A 14,713-nucleotide genomic window follows, 5' to 3' on the forward strand; every position below is an offset into this window, starting at 1 on the left:
TTATACACACATCTGTCAAAGAAGTTAAATCACTATTTGTGCCCAAACAAGTAATAGGGCCTGAAGCACTACTGTGTGGAAAAAGAAGCCTTCAAAGTTCCTACCTATATTTTTGAGTGTTCTGGAAAATTAATGATAGCAATGACCAGCCCAGCTTGAAATCTAGATCTTCCTGTTTGTGTCTAGGTGCAAAAACATCCCCTCGTGAGGACTTTCATGTGAAAACCAAGAGGACATAAACACGCTGTGTCTGTGTACTTTAAAGCTATTAAAATTTTCACATTTCGAAAAGTACATACAATCTGACCTATGAATCAAGAGTTGGACCACACTTCAGACCAAGTTTGCTACATTTTCTCTTTTCATTATAAACTGTCCCTAGGTGATTTCATCCACATCCAAGCTTCTCTTCAATTTCCAACTACAGACACTTGCTTGCCTGTCATCTCTCCTCACAGATGGCTCAAAGGTGTTTCGAATGCACTATATGTTAATCAGGCTCATGATTCTCTTCCCTTCTCTGGGCTCAATCACAACCCCCCCCCAACTTGATATGTGTAAAATCTGGTTCTCTCATTCAGCTAGGGACTTTTTTAGGCTGGAAGTCTAAAGTGAGGAAGGGAGAGAGATCAGATGCCTGTCTGATTGTTAGGCAGGGCCATGCACACCAAGTTTGTCAGTTTCTAATTCTTCCAGATGGGGGCAAAAGAAAGGAGGAATAGATGGGAAGAAAAACTTTCTTTTAGAACTTGCACTGTCAGAGCTCTGTGGGTCTGGGAGAGGTTTAAAGAGAACTCATTCACGCTAGGGGTGGAAAGTGTTCATGCCTCTAGGGGCCTTGATCCAAGCAGGGGCATCTCTAGTTTAGGGAGTGACCTGTGACCCCTCCTGTGGCTTCTAGGTCTCGGGTAAAAAGATGGCACTTCCCTCGTCATTCCACTCTCAGCATTATGGAACACATCTTTACCCCTTTCCTTTGAATGTATGCATGTGATATTTGGTATCTCACCTTGGGATTTCACATCTATGTCTCAGCAACTACTCTAAGTAATTTTAACAACCTGGGACTGAGGTATGGTACTTACTCTTTGTAGGCTACTGGGCTAGCTGCCATAGGGGCTTCAAAAATTTACATAACTCAGCCCTTGCTCTCAAGGAGCTCAAGTCTAATACAAGAAGCCTAAAAAAAAAAGAGACTGTCACCTGAACCATGCAAGGGCACTCTGTAGTTAAAACAAAATTTCCGTAAGATCTTTAGTTTTAAATTTAAAGAAATGAAACATTCTCTAGATGATAAAGGACCAGTATGTGCAATACAAACCAAGCCTGCGAAAAGTGTGACCTTGGTTTTTTCACTAGCATGTTATCATCAGTGTCATTATTTAAAAGCTCAGACTGTACAGAAAATGTCCACAGTTTCTAATTCTGAAATTGGAGAGCTGGGGTGGGAGAGGGAATAACGGTATATCAAACCAAAGAGTACAGGGTCAATTTTCATGGGGGTAAATATCCCACCTACTAAATACTCATAAAGGGAGGTCAAATTATATTTGGTAACATCAGATAAGGAGCTTTGTTTATTGTGACAGGGAAGAGACCAGTGTGAAAAGGCGTGTTGAAAGGGAGAAGACTTGGGCATATAAAAATAGTAATAGGTACAAATGCTGAGCAAAATGGTAATTCAACAGCAATAATCCTTAATTTATTAGTTAAAACACTTTCCAAATCAGTTGAAATTCAGATTTCAACTTTCCACAGAAATAAGAAACACAATGGTAGGTTAAGTATCAAGCTTTTCTGGGTTTATTTTGAATTAGCAACTGAAGACAGTACTGCATTAGTATATCAGTCAGGGTGTCAAGGCTCAACCTCAGATGACCAGGACAACGCTTTCCTCAATGAGCAAGGACCTCCTAGGTAGAGAGAGCAGGGTCTCTACCAGTTCAAGTCAACAGCAAAGGTCCCCATGAAAATCACTTGATACGTTAAGAACTATGCAGAATCCTAGCTTCTAACATCAGGGAACAAAATCACGATGACTTTATACAGGAGAATTTGTTCAAACATGTAATTTTTCATAAAAATCTAATTTCACTTTGGGGCGCCTGGGTGGCGCAGTCGGTTAAGCGTCCGACTTCAGCCAGGTCACGATCTCGCGGTCCGGGAGTTCGAGCCCCGCGTCAGGCTCTGGGCTGATGGCTCAGAGCCTGGAGCCTGTTTCCGATTCTGTGTTTCCCTCTCTCTCTGCCCCTCCCCCGTTCATGCTCTGTCTCTCTCTGTCCCAAAAATAAATAAACGTTGAAAAAATCTAATTTCACTTTTGGAAAGAAAAATCCTTTAAAAATCAATGGAATAAATGGCTCTAAATGTTTAACACTGTGATTTTTAGAACGTATTTGTAATCAACTTTTAAATTTAAAACGCATTTAAAATTTTAGCAAAAAAGAGCTCAGAATGGGGTTAAGAGAGACATTTTATATTTTATCATGGTATACAAACATGCGTACATGCATGTCCACAGCAGTATTATTCACAATAGCCAAAGGTGGAAATGGCCCAAATGTCATCAATAGATGAATGGACAGATAAAATGTGGTCCAGCCACACAATGGTGCATTAGTCATAAAAAGGAATGGAATACTGATACATGCTACATCAAGGATGAACCTTGGAAGCATTATGCTTGTGAAAGCAGCCAGTCACCAACGGCCACACACTGTATGACTTTCCATTTATATACGAAAGGCCCAGAAGAAGTAAATCCAGACACAGAAAGTAGATTAGTGGCTGCCAGGGGCTGGGGGAAACGGAACCGGGTTTGGCGTCTCTTTCTGGGGTGACAAAAATGTCCTGGAATTAGATAGTGCTGGTGGTTGTATAACTTTGTAAATGTGCCCAAAGCCAATGAAATATACACTTTAAATGGCTAAAATGGTGAAAGTTATGTGAATTTTACCTCAGTTTTTTAAAAAAGTCACCATCTAGTTTGATCCTGTTCCTTTTTACTTCTGTCTGGGTAAAAACATGCTCTCAGAACTTTGCCCTCTCCCTGCCCTACCCCGTGTGCGCCTTGACTCTTCCGTTCCTTAGGAGTTATATCCATGACCTCTTGCCTTTCCAGCACTGCTTAACATCTTCTGTTAGCTCCTCCTTTCGTGTCCTCAAATTATGCTCAGGTCTAATCTCCTGCTTCTACGCTTAAAATGTCCAGTTTCTCTCTTTATGGCTCATTTTCTTGACATGCATTCCTTCCTTTCGTGTCTAAAATATGGCTGTTCATCAATGACCATGTTACCTTTTCCTTGCCAAGCGATTTCTAAGTGCTGTTAGCTGGGTATTGCTAGAAACGTAAAGGCATGCCCAGTCTCCTACTAATCAAGGCAACTCCCCTAAGACTTACACACATGTATTTCTTCTAATACAACCTATACTCCTCAGCTTTCTACTGACAAAGCGAAGCTTATAACACATACAAGGTTTTAAATGACACATCAAGGTTTTAAACGACCCATTTTAACAAGTTATGTTAGGATCAAGATACAAACTAGTTTCAGCAAATAAAAAATACAGGAAAACCTGTTTGTGGAGGACTGGCTGCAAGTGACCAATCCACAAATTCACTAAATAAAGCAGCTTCTCTATAGCTTAACCACATACAAATATTGACAGAAATTAAAAAGCAGGTCATGCAGTTTTCTTTCTCATCCATTCATTAAAAAGGGATTGAGTGTCTGCTATGTGCCAGGCACCGTTCTAACAAGCACAAGAGATACAGAAGTGATCTGACAAACCGGGTCATTCTAGAAAGGCCAGGCAGGAAATACACTAGCTAGAGGGGAGTTCTATAAGGAAAATAAAACATGGTAATGTGATACAGAGAGAGCAGAGGTGAATGCCAGGGCTACTTGGGCAGGGTGGGGAGAGAAAGTCTCTGAGCATGAATACGGAGAAGGAGCTAGGTGTGTGAAAGCACTCTAGGTGGCAAGCACTGTTAAGCAGGAAAATCAGTAGGATTTCATATAATAACACAGGAAGGAAAGGGGGGAAACCTAGTAAACGTTAAGCTTTCAACTGATGAAGAAAGGTGAGGGTTCAGTTGTGAAGCTCTGGGAACACAGCAGGAGAGGGTTTCCTGTACCTGAGGAGGGCTACGAAGGAGAGCTGAGAAGGGGCAAGGAGCCATAATCACAGTGACCAAAAGTAAATCCTTGTGATACAGATTAAAAGAAAAAAATGATCAGCGAAGAGAGGGCAAGAAAGATTAGTATAAGAGGAAGAAAAACGAAGCCCTCAGAATTCGCTGGCTCAGAACTGCTGTTTGCTTTGGCCCGGGAACTCAGATTGTTCCTGGATTGGCACAAAGTGGTCCAAATCAAAATGCTGCCTGTTATCAAGGTCCTCTCTTCTTACTCAAGGCCCTGAGTTGATCTCCTCGCCTTAGTTCCCACGCACGTCGGACCCTGAGTCTGAGTGGACCTGGGATGTGGTGCCTTTCTGTGTTCCATTGGGCACTGTCACCCAGATTTTGACTCAGGTTTATCAGGGTTCCCCTGGCTCTGACTTGGTCGAATCTGAAGTCTCGCTGTGGACTTCAAGGTTTGTAATATCCCCTATTCCAAACTGCTTACAGCTGGATTCAGGTTCTCAGCACTGACTTTCTTTGGGCTGTAGATATTCTTCATTCTGTGTTTCCAGTCTTGTCATAGTTTTCCTGGTTCTGGATTCGTCCCTACCACTTGCTGCCTGCAGAGCAGCACCAGTAGATACAAGGCCCATGAGAGAAGAGACTATGCTGAGAAGAGGTATTTTGGGGGATATATGGACAGGAATCAAAACTCAAGGCAGGAAACTTATGGAAAGTACTTTTTTCAAAAGAGCGCCTCAAGCCAATTTTTTTGACCAATTTTTTTTTTCTTGTTGTTAATTTAACGTTTAGCTTTCTGTTCTCACTACAAGTTTTTCTCCCTTTGCCTGGAAGACTAGGAAATTGCCCTCATAACATCCTCCTTTTCCTTCCTCAGCAGGGTCTGTTTCGATAGAGGAGTGGGAAGAAGAAACTGGTTACTGTGATGGGTTCTCTAGATCCCAGAGGAAGGCCGGACAAGGGAGGGCTGGGAGGCTATCAGTACTATGGAAGGCAGTTACCTTTCATCCAGGCAGTGAACAGCATTTTCTTATCATAGCGCATCTCCATGTAAGCTTAGACATGAAACTTAAGAGGTCTTCATAAACAACAGGCATTTGTGTTATAAAAAGAAGTGAATTTGGGGACAATGCATAAAATAAGGCTACCTACTGACAACCACACAACAACAACATGAACCAAAATGCTGTAATCCCATAACCTGGAGTTTGGTGAGGGGATATTTTGGTTACCTTCTGACTACAACCAGCACAGGAAAACAAAGATACAGTATTTCAGCTTGGTAATTTCTTTAAAGAGATTCTATTTTAACTACATGCAACTTCTCCTAAATTATACCTGTTCTAATTAACTTGTTTAGGCCCAGGAATATGATGTATTTGGGGGAAAAATTGAAGAGGCATTCAATGCTGTTATCATGCGATACTGTGGCTTACTGCTTTTTGATTCCAACGTGCTATTTTCTGTTTCTTGTGTGCAATCCTTTTCAGCCTCCTTTGTTCACTCTTATTCCTTTTGTCCACCAATGTTGGTGTTGCTAAGAACTTCATACTTTGTCTCCTCTCCCTCTGTACATTCTTTCTAAGTAATCTCATCTATTATTTTGCACAGAGCTACTCCTTGATATCTCCCAACTTAGTATTTTAGCCCAGATCTCTTATCTAAGACTCCGATGTTTCTATCCAAATGAATACTGGACATACCAGCAGCTTTTTAATTGCTTTCTGTTTCCAATCCATTCTTCACACTTCTGACAATGATTAGATGTCACTGCCCTATTTAAGAGTTTTCAGGGATTCTCCTCCAGCATTAAAATATCTAAAGTCCTTAGTATGATACACAGGGGCCTTCAATATCTAGTCTGATCTCATCTGTCTAAAATAACTGTGGTCCTCTGAACAGGTCCTCCACACTCTCATGCTCCATATTTGGAACAGAGTGCTCCATATTTCTGAAAAACCCTACTTTATCACGCCTGTTATGGGATTGATTCCACCTGCTTAAAAATGAGCTCGGTTGGCAATTAAATTCCGTATTGAAGACATATAAAATGCCAGGCACTAGGTTCCCACAGTTAAGGAGTTTACATTCATGTGTGCACACGTATTTGGGGGAGTGGGAAGGTGAATAAATAGGAAAGTGTTAAGTAGTGATAAAGCTTATGATTAAAATCAAACAGGCTGACTTGACAGTGAGTGCCTACGCAGGTCTCTTTAGACTGCTCGGCCAAAAACTTCTCTGAAGGTGGGATGTTGAACCTGAGATCTTTTCTCGGAGGCTACTGGCACCCTTCCTCCAGTAGCTTATGTCTATCAAAGCACTCAGCATTACTACTCTAATTCATGTTTTTACTTGTGCATTTCCATTCCTCTACAGACTCATGTTTCGAGGGGAAGAACTCTGTCTTTTCAACTTGAACCTCTCTCTTCTAACACAAAGCTTGGCATACAGTTGATGTTGAATAAAGGCTGTGAAAACAAATCAATGAAATAAACCAGTTTTCAAATGATGGAGTGAAAAGGGTAAGAGACTAAATTCAAGTTTTCAGGGCCAAACAATGAAATTTAGATGGAAAGCAGCTAAGGCCCCCAACTTCTATCCACACACCGGAACTCATCCAAGCAACTTGATATGATGCATGTATTGCTACACCCTCCCAGAGCACTCACTTCTGGGCTAGTCCTGGTCTTTGTTTTCTCCACAATTGCAGGTTACTTCATCTTCTTCACACATTTGACTCCTGCTTCCCGGCTTTTGTTTCCCAGAGTCTGACATTAACCTAATTTGGCCTCTGGCTCTAACCACAACGAGTAGACTCACAGCTCTTTTTCTCTGTATTCACAAGACAACCAGTGACTGTTTCCTATAGTTATGGGCAGCTTTGTTTTCTGGTTTATGCAAACTAGGAATGACCATTCATATAGAACCATTACTCCCTTAAAGGAATCCCGCTTTAAAATCTTGGTTTTCTCTTCTATCCACAGTGTTACCATATAATTTGCCACTGAAGAAAAAATGCTCATGATAATTACACACAGCAGGTATGCACCAGGTTTTGTGGTCACCCTTTCCATCCAGCCGTTTCCTAAGGGTCATGTGCACTTGTTTTTTGGCTTTCTGGACAGGCTGCTCCCTTGCACTTCCCCTTGGGCTTCAGATTTGACTCTTTCAGGCTGAAAACACTTTCCAGCATTTATCCATACCTTGTGTAGAGATCCATTATGTGGAGACTCCTGGTAAGGGTAATAACATAGCTAACATTTTTAGATGTCTTATTACAAGACAGGCATTGTGTATTATTTGAATTATATATTTGAATTCTTTTTATAAAACCTGGTGAACTTTCTTCCATTTTAGAAAAAAAGAAAGGTTCAAAGAGGTTACTTTACTCAAGGGCACATATCTGGTACGTGCAGAGTTTAACTTAATCGCAGATCTATCTGCCTGCAGATGCTCATGTTCTTCAATACTACAATATAATCCCTCACCGTGAAATAACCTAGTAGAGAAAACATTGACCACTATGATCATAATATCCATAAACCAAAGGCATAATAGGATTCAAATCATTATTAATCTGAATTCTAAAACTTATCATTCTCCTTTTCAAACCTATTTCTTCATTTTGCATGTGACAGTATTTTAGATAGCAATATCCTTGTTCTCAACGACCAGACAGAATGTTCTTAGACTTCTTTTAATATAACTGGAAAACTCACTTTATTCATCTGCTTCTTACTTGCTTTATTTCTCTTAGACTAATGGGTCTCTGAAAGTTTGGTGTCATACACTCCAACAGTAAACAATTTTGAGCATGTGTTCCTCAATAAATTATATACGTCTATCCGTGTAGTAACAGATTGCATACACTACAGAACACACTCCAACAGGTAAATAAAGACTAAGAAAATAAAAGTCCTAATAATTTTCCTACCTCCCAAAGGTGGACCTCTTCGACTCCCTGAAAGCCCGTTCCGTGAACCCCTCACCTGAACTAGTGCCTCTCAAAAGTTAAGGTGCATACGAATTATCACCCGCAGATCTTGCTTTTAAAGCAGATTCTGATTCGGCCTGTTTAGATCAGGACTAAGAGTCTCTGGGATTTCTAGTAGGCTCTTAAGTGATGCTAATGCTGCTCACACTGAGTAACAAGAACTTAAACAAGAGGTTAACACGTAACCAAACTTAAGCTGTTATTTTCTAGGGTAAAACAAACAGCTGATCAACTTTCCATAACTACAGGCAAAATTGTTAAAAACTGCTTTTAAAACCAAACAACACAATCATTAGACACATTAATAACATCAAAGAACACGTCTAAAATGTAAATAATCATCACGGCTGGGCATACACGTAAGTGGCTGAATTCAGAGTATCACAGCGAAACAGATTTTGTTTCCATACACTTCTTTTCTATCTCCAAAGGCAGCAGTGAACAGAAATTAAGAAAAGAAAATAAGGACAAAGAACAAAATGGACTAAAACATACACACTTTCACCTATTTCTGACATGAAACCAGTAGGCAAGATTCACGGGTGAATATCATCGGGTGACGTTTATGTTTATATTAACAGGGGCAGAGCAGCCTGGCTTTTTATGTAAATATAAAGTGAGAATGGTCACACAAAGTACACGGTTTTAAAATTCTATCTTATATTTACACAACTTTAAAAGGTCCAAACAGCTTATAAACATAAAGGACTTTACATGTGGAAGTCAGGTAAGTTCAGAATATCAGCAGAATAAAATCAGAAAGCAGTTTGGTTCTATTGTTAGTTTTGCAGTTCCCTCACAAAATCCTAAAGTTCCCATGCCGCTGACTGCACGAGAACATTTCATGCTGACCCTCCAATAATTTCCGACAGTCAAATACACCAAAAGAAAACTACCACCATCCCCGACCACCATTTACCTTGTCAATCATTTTTCTTGCTTCCACTTCCTCACTGTTGGGATTCTCTAACTCAATGGTATAAGTACCCTTGTCACTTTGGTCATCATCATTATCCTTTTCAGAAGTGGCAGAAGTAGGTTGATTTTTTAACATTTTATCCATCTCCTGGCTTGGTCTGTGCCCAAGACTCCCTGAACTTCTCAATAATGCAGTTTGTAGGAAGGGAATGGACACCGATGGCTCCTCTGATTTCTGTTTTAACAATTTCCCATGTGGAACACCATGCCCCCCTCTGTGATGCGTAGAGCTAGTCTGGAAAGACAAAGAAACCACTTTGGCATCTGCTGTTGGAGATTTTGCTTTTTCAAGTTTTGTATGTGGTGTCGAGTAAGTAGTTTCCTGACACAAGATTCCCGCACTCTGAGTAAAAGAGTAGGACCGTCTTTTTCTGGGATTGTCTTCGTCAAAGAATGCAATCATAAAAGCAGTTTGACTTACAACAGCTTGGTCTTGGTGCTTCTCAGTGGCCTGGGCCTTCTGCAGCTTCTTCTGTTCGGAGTGGTGCCGCCTTAAGTGTTCCTCGAGCGCAGCACGCTTGCTACAGCGCCTGTGGGCCCCAGCATTTTCTGAATCGCTCTGTGTACCGTCATCATGTTTATTTCCTGGACACAAAACAGAAGCCACATAACAGGGAAGGAAAAAGTCCCATGTAGAAAATTAGACGCGTATACAAAAGTGTTACTTGCTTTTGGCCCCCTCCCCCTCTTCAACCCCAGTCATATGTTCATTTCAGTAACAGGCTCGGCAAACTCCCCTCAACTGCAACGCTCACATTCAAATTTTCTCAACCAACAATGAGGCCCTTTATAAATAAATGAATAGGACTGCTTTTCTTTCTCCAAATTTTTAACTTTCTAATGATTCATTAATGCCTTAACAGATAAGCAATGCTATATCATCTGCGGTAGTCTGTATTTATAACATTAATAAACGTTAATCCGGCCTCCAAACCTTATACCTTCTTTAGCAATCAAAAATTGGCTTCTAGCCTGAGAGGAAAAGAGAAAAGAGAGTGATCCTCCTGAGATGCTTATCACTACACAGTAAAATAGAACACAAATGCCATAAAATGTGGTGAATTTTGACAATGTTTAATACTTCTAAAACTACAGCATACTTTTATAAAAAGTATACAAAATTTTAATATGAAGATACAAATTTGTAGTTTCCACCAATTACTATACACTTCTCCACAAGTGTCTTTCTAGCTATGAGAAGTTTTGCAAATTTACATTTGTGCTCTAAACTCTGGTGGCTTCAAAGAGTTAAATAAAGCATGCTAAAGGCCTATCACAGAATAGCATCGTCTATGAAATCCTATATAAATCTAACCACCTTCTGGGCAAATGGCAGGGTGCTAAATATAACCAGCTAAAAATCTGTCTTCTCTATAAAGCATATAGAGTCAAGTTAGAATATGTTTGAATTTTGAAACATTAGGTTCCTAACAGCTTTTCTGTTACCCTTCATAGTTCTACTAGGGATTAAATGTGAAACATTAGAGAAATTAGTTTTCAATGATTTAGAATTTTAAGTATTTAAATAAGTACATTAGAAGAAATTATCAAATGATACTTATATTATTATAGCATAAATTTTTTTGAAGGTCAAGAATTTTTCTATGCTTCCTAAATTATTCAGTTTTAGACTGAATGAATTACAAACGAGGGCTTAAATGATGGCTTCATTGGAAGAAAAGTGCTTCTAGTCCCAAGTCTGAGTTTAAACCTTTCCTGGGCTACAAATTCTAAATCTGAAGACCTGCTGAATAATGTAGTAACAAACAAGACAATGATCAGAACTGGACGATGCATTGGCTGGGAGGGGCAAAGGGCACACATCCAAAAGAGAAAGGGGAATTTTAATACTCATGGGGTTCTTTTTTGTTTTAAATGTACTTAGAGGTTACCAACTGGTGCTAATGATTTAACAGAAGACTAGTTGTAAAAATGTACATAAAAGGTGTGAGAAGACTCAGAAGCTAGAAAGAATCCACACAAAGGGGTAATGTTTTGAAAAAGTCACAGGCAAGGGAAGCCAAGGGAGAGAATTAAACCAACACGAAGGGAGGCACTTCCCAGCAAAACAAAACTGATGAATGTCATAAACATCAGATACAACAACAAATCTGAAAATCTTTCTTCAAATTAGCAACTATTCAAAATGCAATCTGAAAAGAATAAAACCCAAACAGGTGTTTAATTAATGGAATCCCCACCCTCAGGCAATTAAGCAAGGAATCAGGGATAGCAAATGGAACGCAAAACCAAACTAAACCACTAATTCAAATATAAAACTCATTGAAAACATGCTATTTTACAATCTTTTTTATTGTTGCACTGGCTGAACTGGAAAGGAATCCAGTTTCCAAGAGCCAGTAATAACTAAACTCTAAATTTCTGTACCAATAAGACCAAATAGCCCACACAGCACACATATACAACATGAAAACACCATCTTTACAAGACTTCAGCTCTTGTACCAACGTGTAAAATTTGGCACTTAAGTGGTGTTGGGTCCTTTTGGTATTTTTTAAGTTACAGTTTAAAACTTTTTATGGATTAGCCATTTTCTTTCATGGAATATTGCTATTCCTTCTTGTATTTTTCAGTGGTACAAAAGGGGAGACCCCTGGCAAGAACTGCAATTTCTCTTTGTACTCAACAACAACAAAAATCACTGGGAAACTCTCCTCTCCGAGTTTCTGTGTTGTCTACCATCAACCACGCCTAAATATGTTGAAGTCTGTTCAGTATTTTTGGGGGTAGGTTAGCTGTACCAGGTCAGACGTTGTGGTCAAAAGAAGCTGCAAGTCTCCTAAAGGGAAAAGTGTACGGGCTTTGTGAGCATGATTTTCTTCACTGTCCCAAAGCGCGTGCACTTTACTCTTGTAGGAGCAAAGGTTTTTGCTTTTATTTTACTTACTTTTAATTTTTGAGACTGATTCAAATAATTGCTGGAAGTCTAATTAATGTAAAATTGTTACCTTTATTTAAAGTCTATGTATACACTTTCAACATCCTACCTAGACTGTGGAAATTCTGTCTAATGATGGCATATCTGACTTTGGGAAAAAGTCAAATGTCATTTATAAATATAACTGGAGCAATAAAATGGATCTATCTTGAACCAAAAATGAGTTATATTCACAAAGATATTTTTTCGTAAAATGGTCTGAAGGCCAATCCAAAAGAAGAGTTCTGAGCGATGGCAATACATGAGAACATGTGTCTACCCATAAATCAACTTTGAGGGAAAAGAGCAATTTGTATAATTTCTGGTAAAAATTTTAAGTATCATTAATGCACAGATACAGTGTGATTATGGGCATTAATGCCTCTGTTTGGAATCAGGCTTACAGATGGGCCTTGTTCAAGAAGAGAATGGCTAAAAATGATGGCTTAAAAATAATAGCTAATACAGAAAATGCTTATGATGACTAAAAAAAAGTTATAAAATAAAGGGATAAAGGTATTTTAAAATGGCAACTTTTAAAATAACCTTTTAGCTCACTTTTGGCACATTTATTAAAAGTAGTTTGAGAAAGACCATGTCATTTCTAAATTGTCAAGGTTTATGCTACCTTTTATATTACACTTGGATATCAGTACTATTTATTGATTCTTACAAATGGTCAGCATACAGATGGGTAGCTTTTATCTGTGAGCTTTCACCTATACGTAAATATATAGTTCTCAGTTACGAATTTAATATTAGCTGACAGAGGCAAAAGATAACAATCAATATGAAGAGTATAATGCAGGCAATTGCTTATGATTATAATTAGATTTAGTAATAGGCCCCAGCAAAGAATTAGGTAATCACACCACCTCACTATCCTGAAATGTCTTAGAAGCAAATCAGAGCAGGTATTTCTTCAGTACTTGACCAAAATCCCAGGGCATAAAGTACAGGTTAAGCCAGGGTTCGTCTTATCATTGATAGCAAAGTCATTCATTGTGTATTCAAATTACTGAGTACTTGCCACAGAATTAAGTCCCAGGTGAAGTGTTAGGGATACAGTGACCTCAATTAGCATTTGTTAAAGCTCATTAACTCCTTGTATGGTAACAGAATGGTCATATTAGCATGCAGTCATTTCTCTTAATGATAGCTTATGAAATAAAATTAAGATAGAGTAATTAAGATAGAGCAAAACAATAGAAAAATTATTCAGCTGATACCCTGTTGTACAGGTATAGACATCTGACAAATTTTGGCCAAGTGTTATACTAAAAAGCATATACTGACTACTTCACAAATAAACACTCAATTGTGGTTTCATAAGTTTTAATATCAAAAACATTTTTAATTCAATTAATTCCCAGTATCTCTAAACCAAGAATTTTGTTCTCTAAACCAAGAATTTTGTTTCACGAATAACCACTGAGAAAAGTTTGAAACATTTTCTCAACAATGTGACTGTATTACTGGGGCACCTGGGTAGCTCAGTCAGCAAGTGTCTGACTCTTGATTTCAGCTCAGGTCATGATCTCACAGTTAGTGAGTTTGGGGCCCATGTCGGGCTCTGCACTGGCAGGGTGGAGCCTCCTTCGGATTGATTCTCTCTCTCTCTCTCTCTCTCTCTCTCTCTCTCACACACACACACACACACACAAAATTAATAAACATTTAAAAAACCCCAATGGGACTGTTATTACTAATGTAGAACTTCTCGCCCATTATCAAATGGCTTAAAATTTCTTTCAAAATCGAGACACTGACATTTCACTTGAAGTATCGCAATAGAGAAGAACAGAATTGAACACATCTTTTCCTTAAGTCAAGAAAACGATGAGAAAGGTCTTCTAAGGGAATTCCACAGGTGAACTGAATGAATCTTTTATTTCCATGGGAAAAGAAATATTTTTAATGGCATAAATATAAATTCACAAAACCAATCTGGTTTTGGCAAGAAAATGAAAGCAGACTATTTTCAATGAGTAAGGTGGATATGGGCAGTATGGTTTGCTTCTGAGCTTCAAAATCAAAACAGGAAGCTTTGAAAGAGCTGAAGTTTCCTACCATATAATTTTTTATCTAGCAGTAGTTTGGTAACTGTGAAGACTGAATTTTCTTTGTCACAAAACAGCAAGTTCTGAAATGATCAAGTAATTCACTTTACCTTTCAACCTTTTCAAGTAAACTGGAACATCACTCTTAATACTTTTGGAATCCTCTTCTGTTCTTTCCCATAGCATCTGAGGAGGGTTGTTCTGTGCTAGCCAGTCAGCTACTTTATTTTCTGGTGCCATCATTCCTGTTTGAATCCCTGGTAGGTCTTGAGTTCCGGGAGAAGACTTCTTGGACTTGTGGCGCTGATCAGAAGCAAATTTTGTCACATGGTCTCTAATAGTTACCTTCCCTGGGGTACTGTCATCAAATTCAATGGTGAATGAAGCATGCCCTGCACCTGCTGTATGGGAACTTGGTGTGTCTTTTGTCGGGATTTCATGAATAGTGCTCTCTGCTATTTGTGATGGCTGCTGAAATTCTTTGGTAGGGATTTCAAAGTAACTCGGTTCCCTACAGAGAGGGAAAAGTACATCTTCACTTGCAGCTGCAGACTGTTCCTCAACGTGCTTGGCATCTATGCTGCACCCTAATAAAAAAA

The 14,713-nt window shown here is 39.0% G+C and overlaps 1 protein-coding gene across 12 annotated transcripts in view; it reads right to left on the reverse strand.

Moving 5' to 3' along the window:
• The window catches only part of CEP170 (centrosomal protein 170), a 126,019-nt gene that overhangs the window by 38,142 nt on the left and 73,164 nt on the right, over positions 1-14,713 (reverse strand). For 9 of the 12 annotated variants that reach the window (XM_040451823.1, XM_040451822.1, XM_040451828.1 and 6 more), the window contains 3 exons: positions 14,225-14,701; positions 9,538-9,701; positions 9,058-9,351 (listed from right to left, as the gene is read on the reverse strand). In XM_040451823.1, the coding sequence (XP_040307757.1) occupies positions 9,058-9,351; positions 9,538-9,701; positions 14,225-14,701 (935 nt within the window). The remainder of the gene's footprint in view (positions 1-9,057; positions 9,352-9,537; positions 9,702-14,224; positions 14,702-14,713) is intronic. The other 3 variants (XM_040451833.1, XM_040451832.1, XM_040451831.1) reach the window with 1 other exon arrangement.

This window comes from Herpailurus yagouaroundi, unplaced genomic scaffold (genome assembly GCF_014898765.1).
Source record: "Herpailurus yagouaroundi ecotype Mexico unplaced genomic scaffold, PumYag 205, whole genome shotgun sequence".
In the NCBI taxonomy this organism is placed as follows: domain Eukaryota; kingdom Metazoa; phylum Chordata; class Mammalia; order Carnivora; family Felidae; genus Herpailurus; species Herpailurus yagouaroundi.